The 18,481-nt window shown below is 40.8% G+C and overlaps 1 protein-coding gene across 2 annotated transcripts; it reads right to left on the bottom strand.

Annotated features, from left to right (window-relative positions):
• Positions 1 to 4,214: 4,214 nt before the first annotated feature.
• On the bottom strand, positions 4,215 to 15,482 carry BTG4 (BTG anti-proliferation factor 4). Of its 2 annotated transcripts, none has more exons than XM_084783951.1 (5): positions 15,330 to 15,482; positions 9,653 to 9,851; positions 9,060 to 9,197; positions 8,268 to 8,466; positions 4,215 to 5,991 (listed from the first exon to the last, which is right to left on the bottom strand). In XM_084783951.1, the coding sequence occupies exons 2-5, from the start codon at positions 9,823 to 9,825 to the stop codon at positions 5,749 to 5,751; spliced, it is 753 nt and encodes a 250-aa protein (XP_084640077.1). In that variant the 5' UTR covers positions 9,826 to 9,851; positions 15,330 to 15,482; the 3' UTR covers positions 4,215 to 5,748. The 2 variants fall into 2 exon arrangements, with proteins under 2 accessions (XP_084640077.1, XP_084640076.1); XM_084783950.1 differs by lacking the exon at positions 15,330 to 15,482 and adding an exon at positions 10,205 to 10,403.
• Between the last annotated feature and the right edge of the window lie 2,999 nt (positions 15,483 to 18,481).

Below are 18,481 nucleotides of genomic sequence, written 5' to 3'. Positions count from 1 at the left end.
ACAGGTCTTTGAACTCACACTCATGTGCATGCACCACGCATACGTAGCATACCCCATAACACACACACCCAAACCACTCTTCGGTTTTCATTTCAAAAGTGGGCATGTGAGCATCCACTTTCAGGAAGTTCGAGTAGATAGATTCTTCATATGCCTTGCAAAATACACAACTAAAATTTGGGAACATTATATGTAAAAATAAATATTTTGAAAGTACAGATAAGGCAGCAGAGTGTAAAGGAGCTTCAAAACTTAAGGAATGAAATAACAAGGTCCACAAATGTTCCTTTGCCATCGTATGTCCCAAGCTTGGAGATGAAGTAGTCAATAACACTGCATGTTGCAACTGAGTAAAGATCATGAAAAACCCCAGAAGTCTGTTCTCTCTATCCAGGGGGCCAGGACAGACACCAAGACAAACAACTTTTTACATGGTTAATTGCTTCACTGCAGTAAACCACCACCAGAAGTGCCTGTGGAAAGCACAGAGGAAGAACCACCCGTGGATTGTCAGGTAGAAGAATACAAGAGAAGAGAGCTCCAGAGACCTATGTGACAAAGCCAAATATCCTGCACTCAAGACAACAAAGTAACCAGAGACACAAATGCCAAAATTTGAGCAGTTTTGGCAAGAGACAAAGTTGAAGAAGCCAGGTGACTTTCAAACAGGGTAAACCGTGGGAAATCCGCACATCACAATTAAACATATGCAAACCAAGAGCAAAGCAAAGACTCATGAAACCCGACAGAGAAAATGACCCATGGAAAAAAAATAAATGGCATCAAATCACTCACAAGAAACCAAAAAAAAAAAAAAAAAAAAAAAACAGGGAAAGCTGGGGGTGGGTGGATGGACAGATGGACATTATCAACCCAGGCTCCTATAACTAACAGAACTAGTCTTTAGGGATGAGGACAAAAGCAATACTTTCACATAAAAACCTAAGACTATGTCTCAGGCAGACCTACCCAAAAGGATGGCATGCAGAAGGTCTTGTGGAAGAGTGGGGTGAGGGGAATAGAAAGACCCAGAAGGGACTGGGGCTCCACAAGAAGACCAACAGGACCAACCAACCAAGGCCCAGGTTGGGCTTGTGGAGAGTGAAGCACCAAGCAAGCACCATGCATGGACTAGACCTAGGCCCCCTACCACCGGGCAGCTGGTCTTCATGTGGGAAGCGGGGCTTCTCTGACATGGACTCTGTTGCCTGCTGTTTTGATCACTTACTCCTAGTGGAGCTACCTCATAAGGCCACAGGGGAAGAGGATGACCTCAGAGGATGTGACTTGATGTGCTGGAGTGGGCTGGGGGGACTCCCCTTTTCTGAGGATAGGGAGGAGGGATGGGGAGGAAGGGAAGGAGGGTGGGACCAGGAGGAGAGGAGGGAGGGGGCTATGATCAGGATGTAAAGTGAATTAATTAATTTTTAAAAAGAATCAGGCCTTCAGAAAAAAAAAAGAAAAAGAAAAAAGAAAAGAAAAGAAAATGCCTCCATTGGGCATTGTGGCACATGCCTTTAATCCCAGCACTGGGAAGGCAGAGGCAGGAGAATCTCTGTGAGTTTGAGGTCAGCCTGGTCTACAGAGTGAGTCTAGGATGGCTAAGGGTACACAGAGAAATGCTATCTTGAAAAATAAAAAGCAAAAAGAAAGAAAAGAAAGAGGAAACAAAAAGAAAGCGCCACCATTAGACTGGCCTACCGGAAGTCTGTGGGGCGTTTTTTGTTGAGTAATGATTGACAAGGGCAGGCCCAGCCCACTGTAGATCCTGCTGCCCCCGGGCAGGTGGTCCTAAAAATGTATAAGAAAGGTAACTGAATGTGAGCCTGAGGAGCAAGCAGTCTCCTTCATGGTCTCTGCTTCAGATCCTGCTTCTAGGTCCTGCCCTGACTTCCTTTCCTAACGGACTGTAAGATGTTCGATGAAACACCCTTCAATCCCCGAGTCCTTTTGGCCATAACCTTTATACCAGGAACAGAGAGCAACCTAATACACTAACCCCCAGTGCTGTCCTTACTGTGCTGGGGCCACGAGCATGCCACACGCACTTAATAACACTCCAACAGCAAAGTCTGGTTTACCCCTGAGCTTCTCACAGCTGAGAGGCTTCCCCCTGGCATCAACACTTTTAGGCTGTATCAAAGTAGATTAAATATAGCAGCTAAGGCCAGCACTGAAGACAGACAGACTTTATAGAAGACAAAAGAGAGCATCCACCCTGCGCTACAGTAATGAAAACGATACACAGAGCGGTCCTCATTAAACAGGACCAAGAAAAGGCAGTATGGTAATTAGATCAACACCACAACCGAGACGATTAACATAAGACACAAAAGAACCCAGCGCAATAGAAACCCTAAGCCAGGACACAGAAAACTTATTTTCATGTCTCATACTTAAAAAAAGGGTTGAAACATTTGTAACTAAATGGTTAAAAAATAAAATGTAGGTAGACTATAAAGAAAGCCAGAAAGTAAAATCCAAAGTACTTTAGAACGAATAAATAGAGTGGAAACAAGAACAAGGTTGAGAACCAAACTGACAGGATGGAGGCTTACGACAATCCGATTTTCAAAAAAAAATGAAAGAAAAAAGATTAAAGTGGTCAAATAAATAGATGAAGGGGGTAGGGGGGAACCAATCCACTAGAAAGATGGTTGGTGTCCATGAAAATGGCTGAAGAAGGGTGAGGTATTTGGAGGTGAAGTTGCTATGACAGTGGAGGTTTGTGTAGGGATGGCCCCCATAGACTTCATTCGCAGCTGGTGGCTGTCTGGGAAGGATTAGGAGGTGTTGCCCTTTCTGAAGGAGATGTGCTATAGAAGGCAGCCTTGAGGTTTCAGAAGCCTCCTGCCGTTCCCCAGGGTGCTCTCTGCCTCCTGCCACCCATGCCCTCCCTGGCCATCATGGACTCAGAACATCTGGAGCCCTAGGCGCAATTAAATGCTTTCCTTTATAAGTTGCCTTGCTCACGGCAATAGAAAAGATGATTACTGGGAAAAGAAAGAAAAGAAAGAAAGAAAGAAACAAAGAAACAAATAAAGAAAGAAACAAAGAAAGAAAAACAAGTGTGCAGATCAGAAAGGTATACAATCATCCAAGAAGAGCTGATATAGAATTGCTAGCTGAAACATTTAATTCCAGTACAGAGAGCTAAAATTTCCAGATTGGCAGACAATCTTAAGAAAGTAAAATGTATATCGTTTGTGTGCACAGCAAGGAATTCCAAAAAATAAAATTGGTCTCAGGCTTTATTTTTTTCTCCTTTCAACATACATTGCCAGAAACATCACTGGTGGTGGCAACAAAGTTGCAATATCAAATCAAAACAAAATAACCTACAGTTGAATTTACATCAAATCTATGAGCCATTTGTAGAAAAGTTTCTTAATAAAATCCAACAAAATAGCTTTTACACAAAAGACTCTTAGCACACACTGAACCATTTAAAATAGAATTATAAATAAACAACTATGTGAATAATTGTCCTAGGAAAGAATATGAACATTACTTCTTGATATTAAAAATGACATGGCCTAACTGGAGAGATGACTCAAAAGTTATGAGAACAAATAACTCTTGCAGAGGACGCTGGTTTGGTTCCCAGCACTCACATTGCAGCTCACAACCGTTTTTAATTCCAGTTCCAAGGGATCTGATGCCTTCTCGTATGTAGCTTTGTGCTAAAATTCCTTCTAAGGAGAGGTAAGCAACATATGCCCTTTTTCTAAGTCCAAAGGCAAACTGAGGCATGATTCCAACGAGTTTACTAGGCTTCCTTACAGAGCCTAGGTGAGAGGTTACTCCCAGGGGCGTGAGTGCCCCACCCGCAGCAGACCACAGCTGAAAAGCATTACCCAGGAGGGATGAAGGCTTCTCTGTGCCCCTAATCTTCCCCTCCTATGTACACCACCAACACCTGGAAGGTCACGTTTAAAAAAGGCAGGATTGTGCACAACAGGAGGTAGGGAGTGGCTGGATATTCAAGTGAGGGTCTCTGCCTGTTTACAGGGGAGTGGAAACGGTCAAAAATGCCCAGCTAGAATTATCTTGCGCAAGAGGACAAAGCAGGATACACCAGGATGGAGGTTACTTGGCTTGGAGGCTCAGAATAGGCCTCCATGGGTACCAGGCACACATGTGGTGCACATACGTACACATAGACCAACACTCATACATATGACTTTTTTTTTTTTATCTTTTTTTAAAATGACACGGAGGGAGCTAGGGAAATGGCTATAAGTGAAGTGTTTGGTGTATAAGCATTCCTTTGGTTCAGAGCCCCAATACACACTTACAAAGCCAGGCACTACTGCACACAGAGCCTATAATCCAGGCCTGGAAAGGTGGAGACAGGAGGTTTGCAAACCAGCCAGTCTAGCCAATCAGCAAGCTCCAAATTCAGTGAGAGACCTTGTCTCAAAAAATAAAAGAAGAGCAACTGAAGAGACACCCAACATAGACCCCTGACCTTCACAAGCAAGTGTACACACAGGCACGGGTGCATACAAATGAACACACAATGACACTGTAGATAAGTGACAAAAAGTTAAAAATCCTCACTCAGAAGGTGGTCATTGCGACAAACAGATACATATAAAAGTCTTAGGTACTGTACCAACATGATATTGAATTCCAGATACAATGTAAGAAGTTAGATACTTCGGTGTGGGAAAGCTTTGAACCATTTCAGGGACGCGTTCAATTTCACATCAGGGTTGTTTGTTGTTTTATGAAAATTCAAAATAAAATCAAATTTAAATACTGAGTGGGTAGCTCCTCTACTATGGGTATCTTGTTTTTCCGTGTATCCATTTTTTCTTCAGAAAAGATTTTTATGTTTACATATTTGGGCAAACATGCAGTGCCATGGTATACATGAGGAGCTCAGAGGACACATCTGGGAGTCAGTTCTCCCCTCTACCATGTGTGTCTTGAGAACTGAACTCAGGTGACAGACTTGGTGGCAAGTGTAAAGTCCCTTGACCCACTAGGCAGCTGAAAGCCCTGGGCATCCATTCTTAGATCCGTATATATGCAAAGTGTATCTGCAACATTTAATATTAGTAATGGTCACTGTGGCTCACTAATAGGAATTTTAATTTCTTTTGATAGTGCGTTTCTTGGCTTAGTTTGAATTCTTTATAAAAAGCAAGTACCACTTTTATAAAATACATCCTATCAGTAAGTCTATTAAATTTTAGTCTTAAAACTTTTCAAAAGACATAACAAGGGAATTCTCTTATCTTAAAAAAAAAAACAAAAACAAGTTCTTATCAGATTTATAAAATAGACTGGTTACAACAAATAATAAAGATGAACCCAGAGGAGTTTTCCACCAGGGTTACTCTTAACTGAAAACCTATTTTTAAAATAATGACTAAGGAAGGAACAAAAGACTTAAAACTTTCTAGCCACAAACTGAACTAGGGGTTTGTAAAAACAAACCAAACCAAAACAAACCAAAAAAAAAAAAAAAAAAAACCAGTGTATTTATTTCAACTCTTCCTTCCCATAACTCATTTTATTTTATCACAAGCAGTATCTCCATTCTATCGCCCTATTGGACACGTATACTCACTAGTGTTACATAAAATTTTATAAAAAATTAAATGAGAATTAAAATTAGCTGAAAGTCAAATGGCAACCTGTATGTGAGGTTAGCCTTGCACACTCTCATCCTTGACGCTGGTGGGATTTTTTTTTTTCCAATTGAGGTATATATATATATTTTTTTTGGTTTTAGCCTCATTTTTGTTTTAGGGAAAACAAGGCCTCTCCTCCAAGTTTGCCTGGTGTTGCCTGACCACTGTACAACTGTGTGTTGACCCAATGGTACCTGTCCACCCGACGCCCAGTAGGCCTGCACCACTTAGAGTTCCTGGGCACTGGGTGGTAAGCAGGTCCCAGGAGGTCCCCAGGGCCATCTGCTGAAAGCTTTCTATGGGGGAGGTAGAGCCACGGTTGGAAGAACTGTTTGAAGTTTTCAACCTGGGAAGGAAAAAGACAGAAAAAACAATGTATGAAAACCACTGGACTAATAGGCAACTCCTGAGACTGTGAAGTCAAAGCTTAGAAGTGAAGTCCTTTGAAAGCACAGGGATTGCAAATGAAAAAAATCAAAGTAAATAGAAACCTAAAGAAAATGTCCAGCATTTTCTATGGCTTAGAGAGTATCGTGAATTTTTATCTATCTTTAACAAAATGAATTTTTCTTCTATGTTCTTGGATGTTTTGCCTGAGTGTGTGTGTATGTACTGCCTGGTACCCAGTGAGGGCAGCTGAAGCCAGAAAAGGGTGTCAGATTTTTCCCATGACTGGAGTTACAGTTGGTTATGAGCCACTGTGTAGGTGCTGGGAATTGAACCTGGGTCCTCTGAAAGAGCAGCCAGTTTCCTTAACTGCTAAGCCATTTCTTGAGCCCCTAAAATGAATTCTTAAATGAAAGTAAACATATTTAAGCTGTGTCATGGTAAGGCCTTTAATGCCAGCAACTGGGAAAGCTAAGGCAGGAAGAACAAAAGTTTACGGCCTGCTTAGGGAAGGTAGTGAGGCCTTCTCTCCAAAAAGAAAAAAGAAAATATAATGAGATAGGACTGGAAATGTGGCTCAGCATCTAAGTAGGTGCCTATCATGCTAGGTTCAGTCCCTAGCACCACATAAAAAATGAAGAAAGAAGAAAGAAGAAAGCATTTCATACATACACTCCTTACCCCACTCCCAGCCCATTCCAAAATTGCCTAAAAATGATCTCTGGGGTCAGACCCGTTATAAACATCCCAAATGATTGACAAAACTGGTTTATAGACCACACTCTGAAAAGACATTATGTGAAACAATTTGGCTTCCTACAGATCTGAACTCTAGATGGACGATATCTTTCTTAAATGTTGTAAATGAAATGTTATATAGTAAAATGAAATGCTATGTAGTGTCGCTAAACTGCGTGTGGAAGCACACAGCTGTAATCACAGCACTCAAGCAATTTGTACGCACATGTGTACACACACACACACACACACACACACACACACACTTAAAAAAAGCTAAAGGAAAATGTTTTTCGGTAATATAAAAGTTTAATATGTTTCTGACCCATAATACTTAATTTCATTAGTATTATCAATTACATGTATTATTTTTTAAGTTACTTGTTTTCTTAGGAGAACAGGTGATTTTAGAAAAACAGTAAAGCAAATAGTAGAATTGTTGAAAAATTTAAAAGCCACAGCTTTCCATGTTGGCATTAAGCCATATATTAAGAATCAGTAAGCTATCCATATTTAACAGCCTGGGCTTCCATGTCCAAGAATCAAATCTTAAGAAATAACTTCAAGAACAAAACAAAACAACTAGCTTCTATAATGATGTCAAATTTTAAGTTGTTTTTTTTTTAGCTTTTTTTTTTTTAAATAAAGCAATATGTGAGCTGGCTGGTAACTGTTAAAAGAAAAACAATTAAATATTAACATATGTGCTTAAGATGAAAGCATGCATACTAACAGTGACTGAGGATCTCTTCAGATTAGTGTTTCTCAAATGGGTTATACAATCAACTTAAGCTGCCTAAAATTATTCACTGAACTTTGTCAGAGGTATTAGTGGGAGGCTACTGGTAAATATTAGTATTTTTCCTGCAATTCATTTCTACATAAATATGCATCTCTTTCGGGGATTATGAGTTTATTGATTTTGTTGGTCTGAGTGTTCTGTTTTGAGGTAGGCAGCCTTGAAACTGGCTATGCTCTTTTAATTTTTTTTTTAATTATTGTTTTGAGAACAAACTCCATTAATGCCAAAATGAGAATGCTCTGGTCTTAAATAGTCTAGGCTTTCTCTAAATGAAGTGCCATTTTGATTAATAAGCTACTAAACTGAGTAAGGAGGCACACCCCTTTCATGCCAGCACTCAAGCAGATGAGAGGCAGGAGGATCATAAACTGCAGGCCAGCAGGTGCTATTTTAGGGAGTCTCAAACCTAAAAACAAAACCCACTAAAGATTACAATTTAATCTGAAGGAATATAAGTGGAAGGAAACCCAACTGCTTCCAAGTACTATGGGAAGAGACAGGGCAACAAAAGATCATGTCCGTCTTACGAACTAGGCCACGTGGCAATAATATCCAGGGAGTAGGGGAACAGAGAAGGTTCTGCCAAAGTATTGACATTGGGAAGAAGGTTTATCATTATCATTTCACTACTTGCTACTCTTTTTATAATGTGCTTTTTGGAATTAGAATAGAAAAAGGGTATCCCCACACACAACCTGGTAGACGCTCTTTGGGTTGTTGACTTTGGGGATGACTTGAGGTTCCCTGTCACAGCTCTCTTCATCAGAAGATGTGCCAGAAGAGCAGTCTACTGTGGCTCTGTTCACCGCACAGCTGATGTGCTGAGCTAACTCCCAGTTCTCCCATCTGCCTTTAAAAGAAGCAATTGTAAAGGGATGCTTTTTCTCACCATACCTAAGCAGAAAATGAAAATACTCATTAGAGATTCAACTGCCCACAAATCTGAGGTCTAGTTTTGTCTGGAGACAACAAGTTAACTTTAACTTTTATAAAGCCATCCTAAAGGCCCTGGCTCTTTTTAAACTCATACTGAATGGCATTATAACCTGAAGCTACTCTGATGTTACAATTAGTGAGCATATCCTATAACGGTTTAATTGGCCAGAAAGGAAAAAAAAACACACAAACAAACAAAAAAAAACCTTTTTTTTTTTCAGATTAATTAATGGACTGAATCGTCCACTGTGTTAGATGGTTCCCCTGACTTCCTGGTGTTTCCTATGGTACTTAAAAGTTGTAAATCTGCAGGATGCAATAGGTCACAGTGACCCAAGTCACACTGCAGTGCCTTTGTGCTTGCCAACTCAACCATCCCTAATGGAAATGCGTGTTGGCTAGTAAAAGTTTGCATCTGAAACCACGATCAGATAGTGCCCTCGTTGCTCAGCCAATGCTTTGGGCATCATCTTTCACAAAGGTACATAGAGCTGACTAAACGACTTAAGGTTTCTACGGGTCACCAAGCACACAACCACGAAATTACTCACCTACAGCACACCTCAAAGGGATCGACCCATATGGTCATCTCCTTTGGAAGTCCCAGGTGAAAAAAATTCACACTGCTCTCAGAACAAGCTCTTTCTAAAACAGGGTCTTTGTTCCCATTGTTGTTTATCCTGATACACCTGAGGAAGATATAAAGCAAGACAGGGCAAGGAAGGCATGTTGACAGGCACTTCAGCGGGAAACCGCACATCATGGGCACAGCTCTTGCCCTAACCCACATCTCTCCTCATCCTGCCCTACCCTGCGTGCTTACAAATGGAAGTAAAATTTCATTCCCTTGTGCCACAGTGACTCAGAATGGGTAACCCTGACACGTTGTCAGGGCACGAGATGGTCACGGTCTATCTTCTACGGCAAACAGATCCGAAACTGTCTAACGCACCTCACTTAGATGCCTTTGGTGCTCAACTATACATCGTGTACCACACTTCCCTGAACCCATGTTCAAACAAACTAGCTGACGCCCATAAAAAAAACGCCCCTTACTTGGAGACAGACAACACAGATTGTTGCACTCCTAAGCGGATGCCTTTGCTAACTGATTCCTCCCTCCCTCGGGCCACAGATCTCTCACCGAAAAGCCTGCCCCTTGGAAGGACAGTCAGGGTGCCAGTGACCTCTGTACTTTTCAAACAAGATTGTCATCAGCTTTAGTGCAAAGGCTTCTATCTGTTGGGTACTCAATTTCTTGTGTTTTTTCATCAATCTTGTGACGAAGAAAACCGCCGTTGCAATTTCATCTCTCATGACTCCAAAGCAGTCTGTGTGGAGACCTGAAGCCATGGACAGAAAGCAAGAAGGGAATCTCAGAGGAGCTGAGGGTTAGCTGCAATTGCCAGCTGAGGATTTTATAGACCTTAACCTTAAATCTTTTTTTTTTTTTTTGCATGGGGGGATATCCTCAGTGAACTGAGCACATCAACACAACAAAATACTTCTTCAGCCTTCCTGTTTTCACAGTTTTCCAAAAGACAATGTTTTGGTTTTTTTTTAAGTTTAAAACACTTAAACAATCAAGATGCAACATAAGTACAAAGCTACTTAATCTGGACGGTAGATTGTACTAGCCAAAGCTACTAGCGTACACAGTAGATTACACTACTACACTTTTTAAAAACATACTTACAAAGAATCAAGTACTCAGGCCTCAGAGGGCTATAGCTGGGAAATGTGGCTTGCAAAGTTGCACACTAAAAGTTAAGATTAATAAAAACACATTACACTTGCTAGCAAAAAAATTTTTTTTGGTTCCCCAAAATAACTGGACCAAGGTTAGAAAGCCAGCCACACTGCTCATGTCAGCTCCTGCCCGCATCTGTTTGGTGAGGTTTAGGAAGCTCCATATATGCCTGGCTGTTAAGGCTAATTGGCAGCCCACCCGCACAGGTGTTATTCACCAGGATAATTGCACAGCTTTTCCCAGGACACATCTGATTGCCCCATGGCAAATTTAGACTGTTCTCTAAAGTGTTTAAAGAGTTTTCAAAATGAATTTATAATTTCTGTTTTGCTAATAAAATGTGACCCTTTATGTCAAATAGTAAAAAAAAAAAAAAAAAAAAAGAAGAAGAAGAAAAAAAGAAAAAAAAAAACCTAGTCTTCTCCCTCTCTGTATATTGTACTTTCCAATAATTCCATCTTTGTCAACATAGTAAAGAATTTATTCTTTGATTTTTTTAAATATAAAACCTAAGCCAGTGTTTTGTTAACAGTCCTTATGTTGACTACATACTCTTTTTGCTTTTTTTTTTTAAATCAGATGTTCATTTGTAAAATAAATAGACAAGTTGATTCTCACTCATTCTCAAGTAGTATGTCAGTGGCCTCCTGCTTAGAGCTCACTGAGTTGCTTGTTTCAAAAATACAGTCTTAACCCTCAGATCTACCTAAGTGGTCTTCTAATGACAAGGCATGGCATCTTACTTGCTTTTTAGCACTCCCCAGGGGTGTGTGTGTGTGTGTGTGTGTGTGTGTGTGTGTGTGTGTGTGTAACACCCACAATTACACCAGACCAGAAAGCCGATTTCATATACAAAAAAAAGCTCCAAATAACAGCCAGACCTTAGAAAGAGCCAAATCCATCACTTCAGTGCTGTGCCTACACAACCTAGTCTTCCACCTTGGAACTATACAGATTGCAAGCAATCCTCCACCCCAGGGGGGGATATTCTAAATGTAGCTACTGGCCTCCTGAGTCTTCTCATTTCAGAGGCTAAATTTTCTCAGTGTGTTGGCAGCTGTTCCTGTGGATATATCGCCCAGATAGCACAGTGTGGCAAGCTCGCATACGGATGAACATCAATCACACTGTGTGACAGACTCCCATCCTCTTTTAAAGTATTTGTTCACAATGCTCTTGGTGTGTCAACTCATAAGGACTAGAGGGGGACTGCCACGTCCCTTGCCCTGAACACTGTCCTCGGATGTGACACAGGTGATCTTCCCCATGTTGGCACCAATCCCATATCACTACCTTACACTGAATTTACAAATATTCTTTTTTTTTTTTTTCACTGATGCCGCTAGGTGTGCCATACATAGCTTTCTCTTCCAGCATGGCAAAACTGTTTAAGAAGCCTGTGAACCTGCAACGCATCACCCCACAATCTGTTAACTGAGTGTGGGGACGCACACCTGGGATCGCAGCGCTCAGAAAGGCTGGGAGTGGAGGATCTTGGGTTCAGAAGGCAGCTGGGCTACATACTGAGTTCTAGAGCAGACCATGTCTCAAAAACACAAAACAGAAAGAAAGAGAAAACGTAAAGCAAAACCCTCACTATCTGAGTAATCTTGGCAACTGGTTTCAAATCTTTATAACTTCCCGTTTCCTGTTAGCGAACGGGAGGTTTAAACACAGCTTCCCAGGGTTGTTATCAAGATTACAGTAGGTAACTAGGACACCTGGCCACGAACCCACAGCAGGGCAGGACAGTTAAAGGAAGGGCAGGGAGGCTAGCTAAAGAGAAAATCCAGAGCCGCTATGCAGTGTGGGTTTGAACACCAGTCCTGCAGGGCTTGACCTTAGCCAGTGATTCCGCCACTCTGTCCCTCCATTTCCTCATGTACACAAGGGAGGAAATGACAGCGTCCACCTTAGGGGGTTATTATGAGAATTAAGTGTGAAATGCTTAGAACGACACCTGGGACTTAGTAAATGCTCTCTAAGCATTAGCTATTATTGCTGCGTCTGCTGGCAACTTGGCTGTGTTCTGACAGGGATCTTGCCAAGGTTAAATTATAAAACTGTGTGCGCTTCGTAGACCACTTGGCGTAGAGTAAATGCTCAAAGTGGCAGCCTGTCTTAATGACAGATACAAACGATTCCAGTTATTTCCTCCTTTGCCGTGTTTAATGCTGCCTTGGTTAGGTGGAACAGAAAGCTTCGTGGTGCGGCTGTGCTATCACACTTCAGTGTGTTGGTTAACTGACGTGCAGAGAGTAGAACCTGGAGCCACATGCAAGCGAGGCGAGTACTTGGCCACGTTTCCTGTGTGTGTGTAAAGTGTGCACTATTGCCACAGTGAATCAAGATCTTGTTATTTAATCGATCATCTCTTTTGGCTCTCTGTCATTCGCGTACTTAATAAGAGCCACCTGTGCCTTCCAAGATACCAGTTGAACAGGATGGAGACCAAGCAAAGCTTTGGGCAAAACCTTAGGCATTACTTCTCCCAACTGTTGTTTCTTTCTCTTCAACCAATTGATTCAGCCATATGCAGAGGGAAGGGTCAGAAGTAAAGTGAAGATCTCACTGACTACTTTTCAAACCCATTAACATTTTCTGAATCTGCTATGACAGTAGTAGTACCATCATAAAAGAAGAAGGACTTTTAACCAGACAGGGCCCTCTTGTTCTAAGTAATCCCAGCATTCACAACACACAGCAACAATCTGTTTGGTAAGACTTGAGAGTTTTGCCCTGCTTCAAATCAAGATCGCTGGCACTCAATTTATCCTGCTTACTGTCCTCCCTGTTTATGAAAGCAGACTCCTTTGGTGCAACAACTCTGAAGGGCCACTGTCTCTCTCTGGTTTTCCCAGGAGACAGGCCACGGCTCCTGATGACACTGGTGGTGTCTCTGTCTACCCAATCCTATATTTTTTACTCCCCTGTTATCTCCCACCTACAACTCCCAACTCAGAGTCTGCTTTCGAGGACCCAGTCTCAGACATTTGCTACTAGGCATGGTCTGAAGAAACAGAGTATACAGTGAAATTTGGGTTTATATACTCATATCCTGGCTGGAATAATACCTCATGGCTAGTGGTAAAGAAAGGGTATCTGGATGGCTCCTGCCATGTTGGAGTGGCATGCGTGTCAAACTCGTCACTGGTGGCCTAATATAGATACATAATACAGATGTGAGGGGTTGCCTTACATGTTAAATACCCTTGATGCATGAGAAGTATGAAAATATAAATGGTATAAAAAGAAGAGAACTAGACAGGGACCAGTGAGATAGACAAGGACCACTGAGATAGACAGGGACCACTGACATAGATAGACAGGGACCACTGAGATAGACAGGGACCACTGAGATAGATAGACAGGGACCACTGAGATAGACAGGGACCACTGAGATAGACAGGGACCACTGACATAGATAGACAAGGACCACTGAGATAGACAGGGACCACTGAGATAGATAGACAGGGACCACTGAGATAGACAGGGACCACTGAGATAGACAGGGACCACTGACATAGATAGACAAGGACCACTGAGATAGACAGGGACCACTGAGATAGATAGACAGGGACCACTGAGATAGACAGGGACCACTGAGATAGACAGGGACCACTGACATAGATAGACAAGGACCACTGAGATAGACAGGGACCACTGAGATAGATAGACAGGGACCACTGAGATAGACAGGGACCACTGAGATAGACAGGGACCACTGAGATAGACAGAGACCACTGACATAGATAGACAGAGACCACTGAGATAGGTAAGGACCAGTGTGATAGATGGCTGAGTACCTTGTCATCTAAGAATGACCATGTAAGATTGAATTAAGGTAATTCAGCTGAGTTCAGTGTTTATATGTGCACTATGTCCAGAACATATGAAAAAAAAAACAATAGTGAAATTGGGACTTGGAATGATCTTCTACCCTCTCGGTATCATATTTATGTCAGCTATCCAGGATACGTTTCTCATTCTTTGCTCATGACAGAGGTTCCATGCTACGCTCTGGGATCACCTTAAAAACACTGCGCTGGCTCCTGTCCTCTGACATTGTGATTGAACTGGACATAAGGAAAACCTACACAATAGCATTTTTCTTTAATGTAGAGATTGCTTTATTAGCTTCTGCAATAAGACCTTTCCCATTTGAAACCATAAGTTACCTCTGTACAAATGGAAAAAATAAGTTTGATATTTCTACACCAACATGAATGTTAGTATCTGTAAAAGCCAACTCAACATGATAACGTGGGTCACTTTTTCCCAAAGCTGACAGCGTAGCCAAAGTTCCAAGACTTCAAATTTCATGCGGACCGATAGCAAACTGCGGTATATCAATGGCAGCAACTGCTTCTCCGGGTTCTGCAGTCATTTGAATGAGATTGTAGAGATGCTTGTGATCAGCATCAAGATTTCCAAAAGCTCAACTGGTCTAATGTGCAGTGCAGGAAAAGGTCATTAATCCAAACACCACCGTGCTGTCAAGGAGATTTTAATTTATTTTACATATCTAGTTACTCAACAATGCCTTAAGAGATTATTATGATAATTCACATAATTTGTTCTCATCTTCCCTTGCCATTTACCAGGCTAACTTTTGCAAAGAGTGTTTTTAATTTGTGTTAGAAATGGCAAAAAAAAAAAAAAAAAAAAAAAAAAAAAATCCAGACTCACTGCATATTTCTGAGATAGAAATGGCTCCTGAACTCACGGCCACACAGACATTAGCAAACACATTCTCTTCCTTTGAAAAATGCCTTCTGTTTGCATTATTAAATTAATGGTCCAGGTGTTTAATAATTCCTTTATGATCTCACTATCCCAGATGGCATACTGTTCAGCTACACTGAGCTGGTGGGGCACATTCGCTGATGAGGTTTTGAACCTTCCCCTAGCATTATTTTCTGCAATAGGTCCAAATAGGCCTTCGAAAATGTGAATAGAATCATATAATAATAACACTGTACTTATTTCACGGAAGAAAAACAAAACAGAGCGTAAGCACCATGCAGCACTTCCTCCAGTTACATGACTTCGAACACCTGCTCTCGGTTACCTCGTCCACATGAATGGCATCTGCCTTTTCTGCTTTATGATGCTCGCTGACTTCCTGCTGACCGCCCACTAGCATTAGACATTGCTGTGTGTTGAGTGGGTCAGACAAACCACAAAACTCAACCTTCCCTTTCAAGAGATTTATAATCTAGAGAAGGAAAGCAAGCACACGCATAAGTGATTGCTTAAATACAGTGCTTTAAAAACGGAATACTCACAGAGTGGTTCTAAATTCTTGGTAACCAAGGAAATATTGAAATAAGGAGTTCAGTGGGGGTGGTCAGGGCAAAACAAAACCAATACTGACTAGTTAAGGTTAACACTGACTTTCCAGTGACAACTAAATGCCCAGCACTAAAGGTCTGTGGCAAGGACATGCGGGGGCTAATGGCATGGCACAGTGAGTAAGGGTGCCTACCCCCAAGCCTGACAACCTGAGTTCAATCCTCGGGACCCACATGGTGGAAAGAGAGAACCATCTGCCGTAAGTTGTCCTCTGACCTCCACATGTGTGATATATTATACATATGCCCACCCATGTAAATAAATGTGATTTTAATTAATTTTATTTAAAAAAGGGGGGGGATATAAGAGCTTAGATCCAACATGCACCAGCCTACGCAAACCTCTTAATTCATTGGTTGTTAGAATTTGTAGTTTTTGTTTTGACTTGAGAGTCTCATTAGGTCAAAACACCAATGTACATGAAATAAAAATAAGTGAAATATGATTTGGTCTTATATTTGTCTTCTTGATATTAATTAAACTTTATAAGATAAATATATTTATGATTATAGTACTTCAAAGACAGGGATTAAGACAGGTATATTAACTTTACACAATTATTTAAGCATAGTCTACAAATCAATTGGTTTTGCTTCAGGGTTTCACCCTTGCCACATCTAATAACTCCCCTTGTACTTTCAGGTCTTTCTTTTTTAGTTGCCACATATGATAGAAACACATGATGCTTGTCTTTTTGTGTCTAGATTATTTCACTTGATATGATATTCCCAGTTTCCATCCATTTCCCTGCAAATGCCATGGTTTCGTTTTTTCTGGCTAGCTGTACATATACCAATATTTTATTTAGCCATTCATCCATTAATGGGCACCTTGGTTGATGGTGCATCTTGTCTGTAATGTACAGCACCTCAGTAAATCTGTGTACTCAGATATTTTAGTTTATCAAAGTAATTTCAAAAATGCCTAAGTGGAGCATTAAATGTGGTGGATTTATGATGTAATGACCAGGATTATAATCAGCCCTACTTCATTTATTTGAGACAAAGTCTCACTGTATATTCCTGGCTGGCATACAACTTACTATGTAGACCAGGCTGGCCAGAGATATGCCTGCCTCTGCCTCCTGCGTACTGAGATGAAAAGCATGTGCCACCATACCTGGCTTCTATTTAATTTATTTACTATCCAAGTTGGATTTATAAGCTTACCTATTCATTTGCAAACGCATGCCACTGCTAATAAGATGTTTTAGCAAAAATTCACTGTCAGTGAAAGCTTATATCTGGTAACAGAATAAATAGCATTATTTCATAAAACAATGAGTGGATATTTATATACCCTATATATAAACCCAACCTCGTGCATTCAAACTGCAGTTTAAAAATTACATTAATTGTTGAAACATAATTTCCAAGTTATAAGTTAAAAGCCAAGACATAGTGTGAAGAAATTTTGTTTTGTTTTAGTTTTTGTTTTTCTCAAGACACGGTTTCTCTCTGTATTCTTGGCTGTCCTGGACTCCCTTTGTAGACCAGGCTGGGCTCAAACACTCAGAGATCCCCATGCCTCTGCCTTCCCCAGTGCTGGCATTACAGAGAAAATGTTTGTACACAGAGTGTACTCAGGTAATAAATGTAACTGTACATGTGAAAACATTGCATATCGTCTTAATCGAGTAATAAATAAAAAAAACTATATGTGATTGCTATTTTTATTAATGGAAGATACTAATTGTAGGCTGAATATATTGAGTTCAAAAGAGAGTCGAGAAGAGGAAGAAAGAAGATGAGTTAAAGGCACCTTGAGATATTTTCCCAGGAGGTAGGCTTGAGCTTTAAACAGGCTATAGATGAGCAAAGAGAGGAAAAGACAACACAAGCTCAGCTAAATGTAAACACGACAAAATCCTTGAGTATATGTCATTGGTTTAGAGGAAATAAAGAAATGAGTTATATAATTGTTAAACTATATAAAAGCTACATACAGGAATCAAAAGGGCCTAAGTGTGAAATGAGCACAGTAAAAATAAATGCGAGAATAAGTGTACACAGGGTGATGCCTGTAACAATGACTTAAATTATTTTCATTCTTGTAAATAAATTACTTGACAAAGTAGTTTCCTATTTGGCCTTCGCAGCGTTAATACATGCTAGACCTCTTAAGTAAAATAAACTCTCTTCAGCAACACACCTAGACAACCAGATAACTGTCCTGAAACCCCAAAATTACTTTTCCAAACCAGGAAATCTACCTGAGATCTCAAGTGATAGAAGCTAGTCTATAGCCAGGGAAGTTAATTCGTCTACATACACCCTAGAAAAGACCATCTCGTTTAGCATGTACCTGGGTTCAATCCAGGTACAAAAAAAAAAAAAAAGGATGGCATTCCACTGTTGGTCCCTACTCCCACTCCTTCCTGAGTGAGTGAACCATAACAAGCAAGAATAAGCCGCCACACCCTTTGGCAACTTCATTCAACTCTGACTTTAATTTTTCACAGTTTCAGAAAACTGCTAATCCCTCTTTCTAATCCTGGCCTCGTTTCAGAGTTCCAGCCTAAATACTTAACCCATTACAATGTTTTTCCATAGCCCAAATCTAGCCTGGCAAAGACCCAAATCATCATATACATTCTCTGACTCTCTTCCACTCAGCTCCTCAAATGTGCCCTGAGAGTGTGTAGCTGACCTTGCCAAGTTGTTGAGCAGCCATCAACTCTTATAAAATTTCTTTCACAAAATCTCGTAGTTAGCCTGCATTTCCTCCATCACTCCATATCCTGATTTGTTAAAATTCATCCCCTATTTTGAATCTCAGCCTCCCCTGTAATCTATAATACTGTAATCCCATAAAACAACATGCACTTTGTATACACCAGGGGCTCTCCAGGTGAAATAATGATAATCC

Source organism: Acomys minous (genome assembly GCF_964271855.1).
Source record: "Acomys minous genome assembly, chromosome: 5".
Taxonomy (NCBI): domain Eukaryota; kingdom Metazoa; phylum Chordata; class Mammalia; order Rodentia; family Muridae; genus Acomys; species Acomys minous.
This window is presented reverse-complemented; position numbering and strand designations above follow the sequence as displayed.

What these genes read in the sequence shown, in the direction of transcription:
- BTG4 (XM_084783951.1), bottom strand. Translation starts at nt 9,825, where the DNA reads ATGAGAGATGAAATTGCAACGGCGGTTTTCTTCGTCACAAGATTGATG. An exon ending in CCCTTTGAGGTGTGCTGTAG is followed by an intron (nt 8,467 to 9,059) that starts GTGAGTAATTTC and finishes TTTTCTGCTTAG; the next exon opens with GTATGGTGAGAAAAAGCATC. An exon ending in ACCCAAAGAGCGTCTACCAG is followed by an intron (nt 5,992 to 8,267) that starts GTTGTGTGTGGG and finishes TTTCCTTCCCAG; the next exon opens with GTTGAAAACTTCAAACAGTT.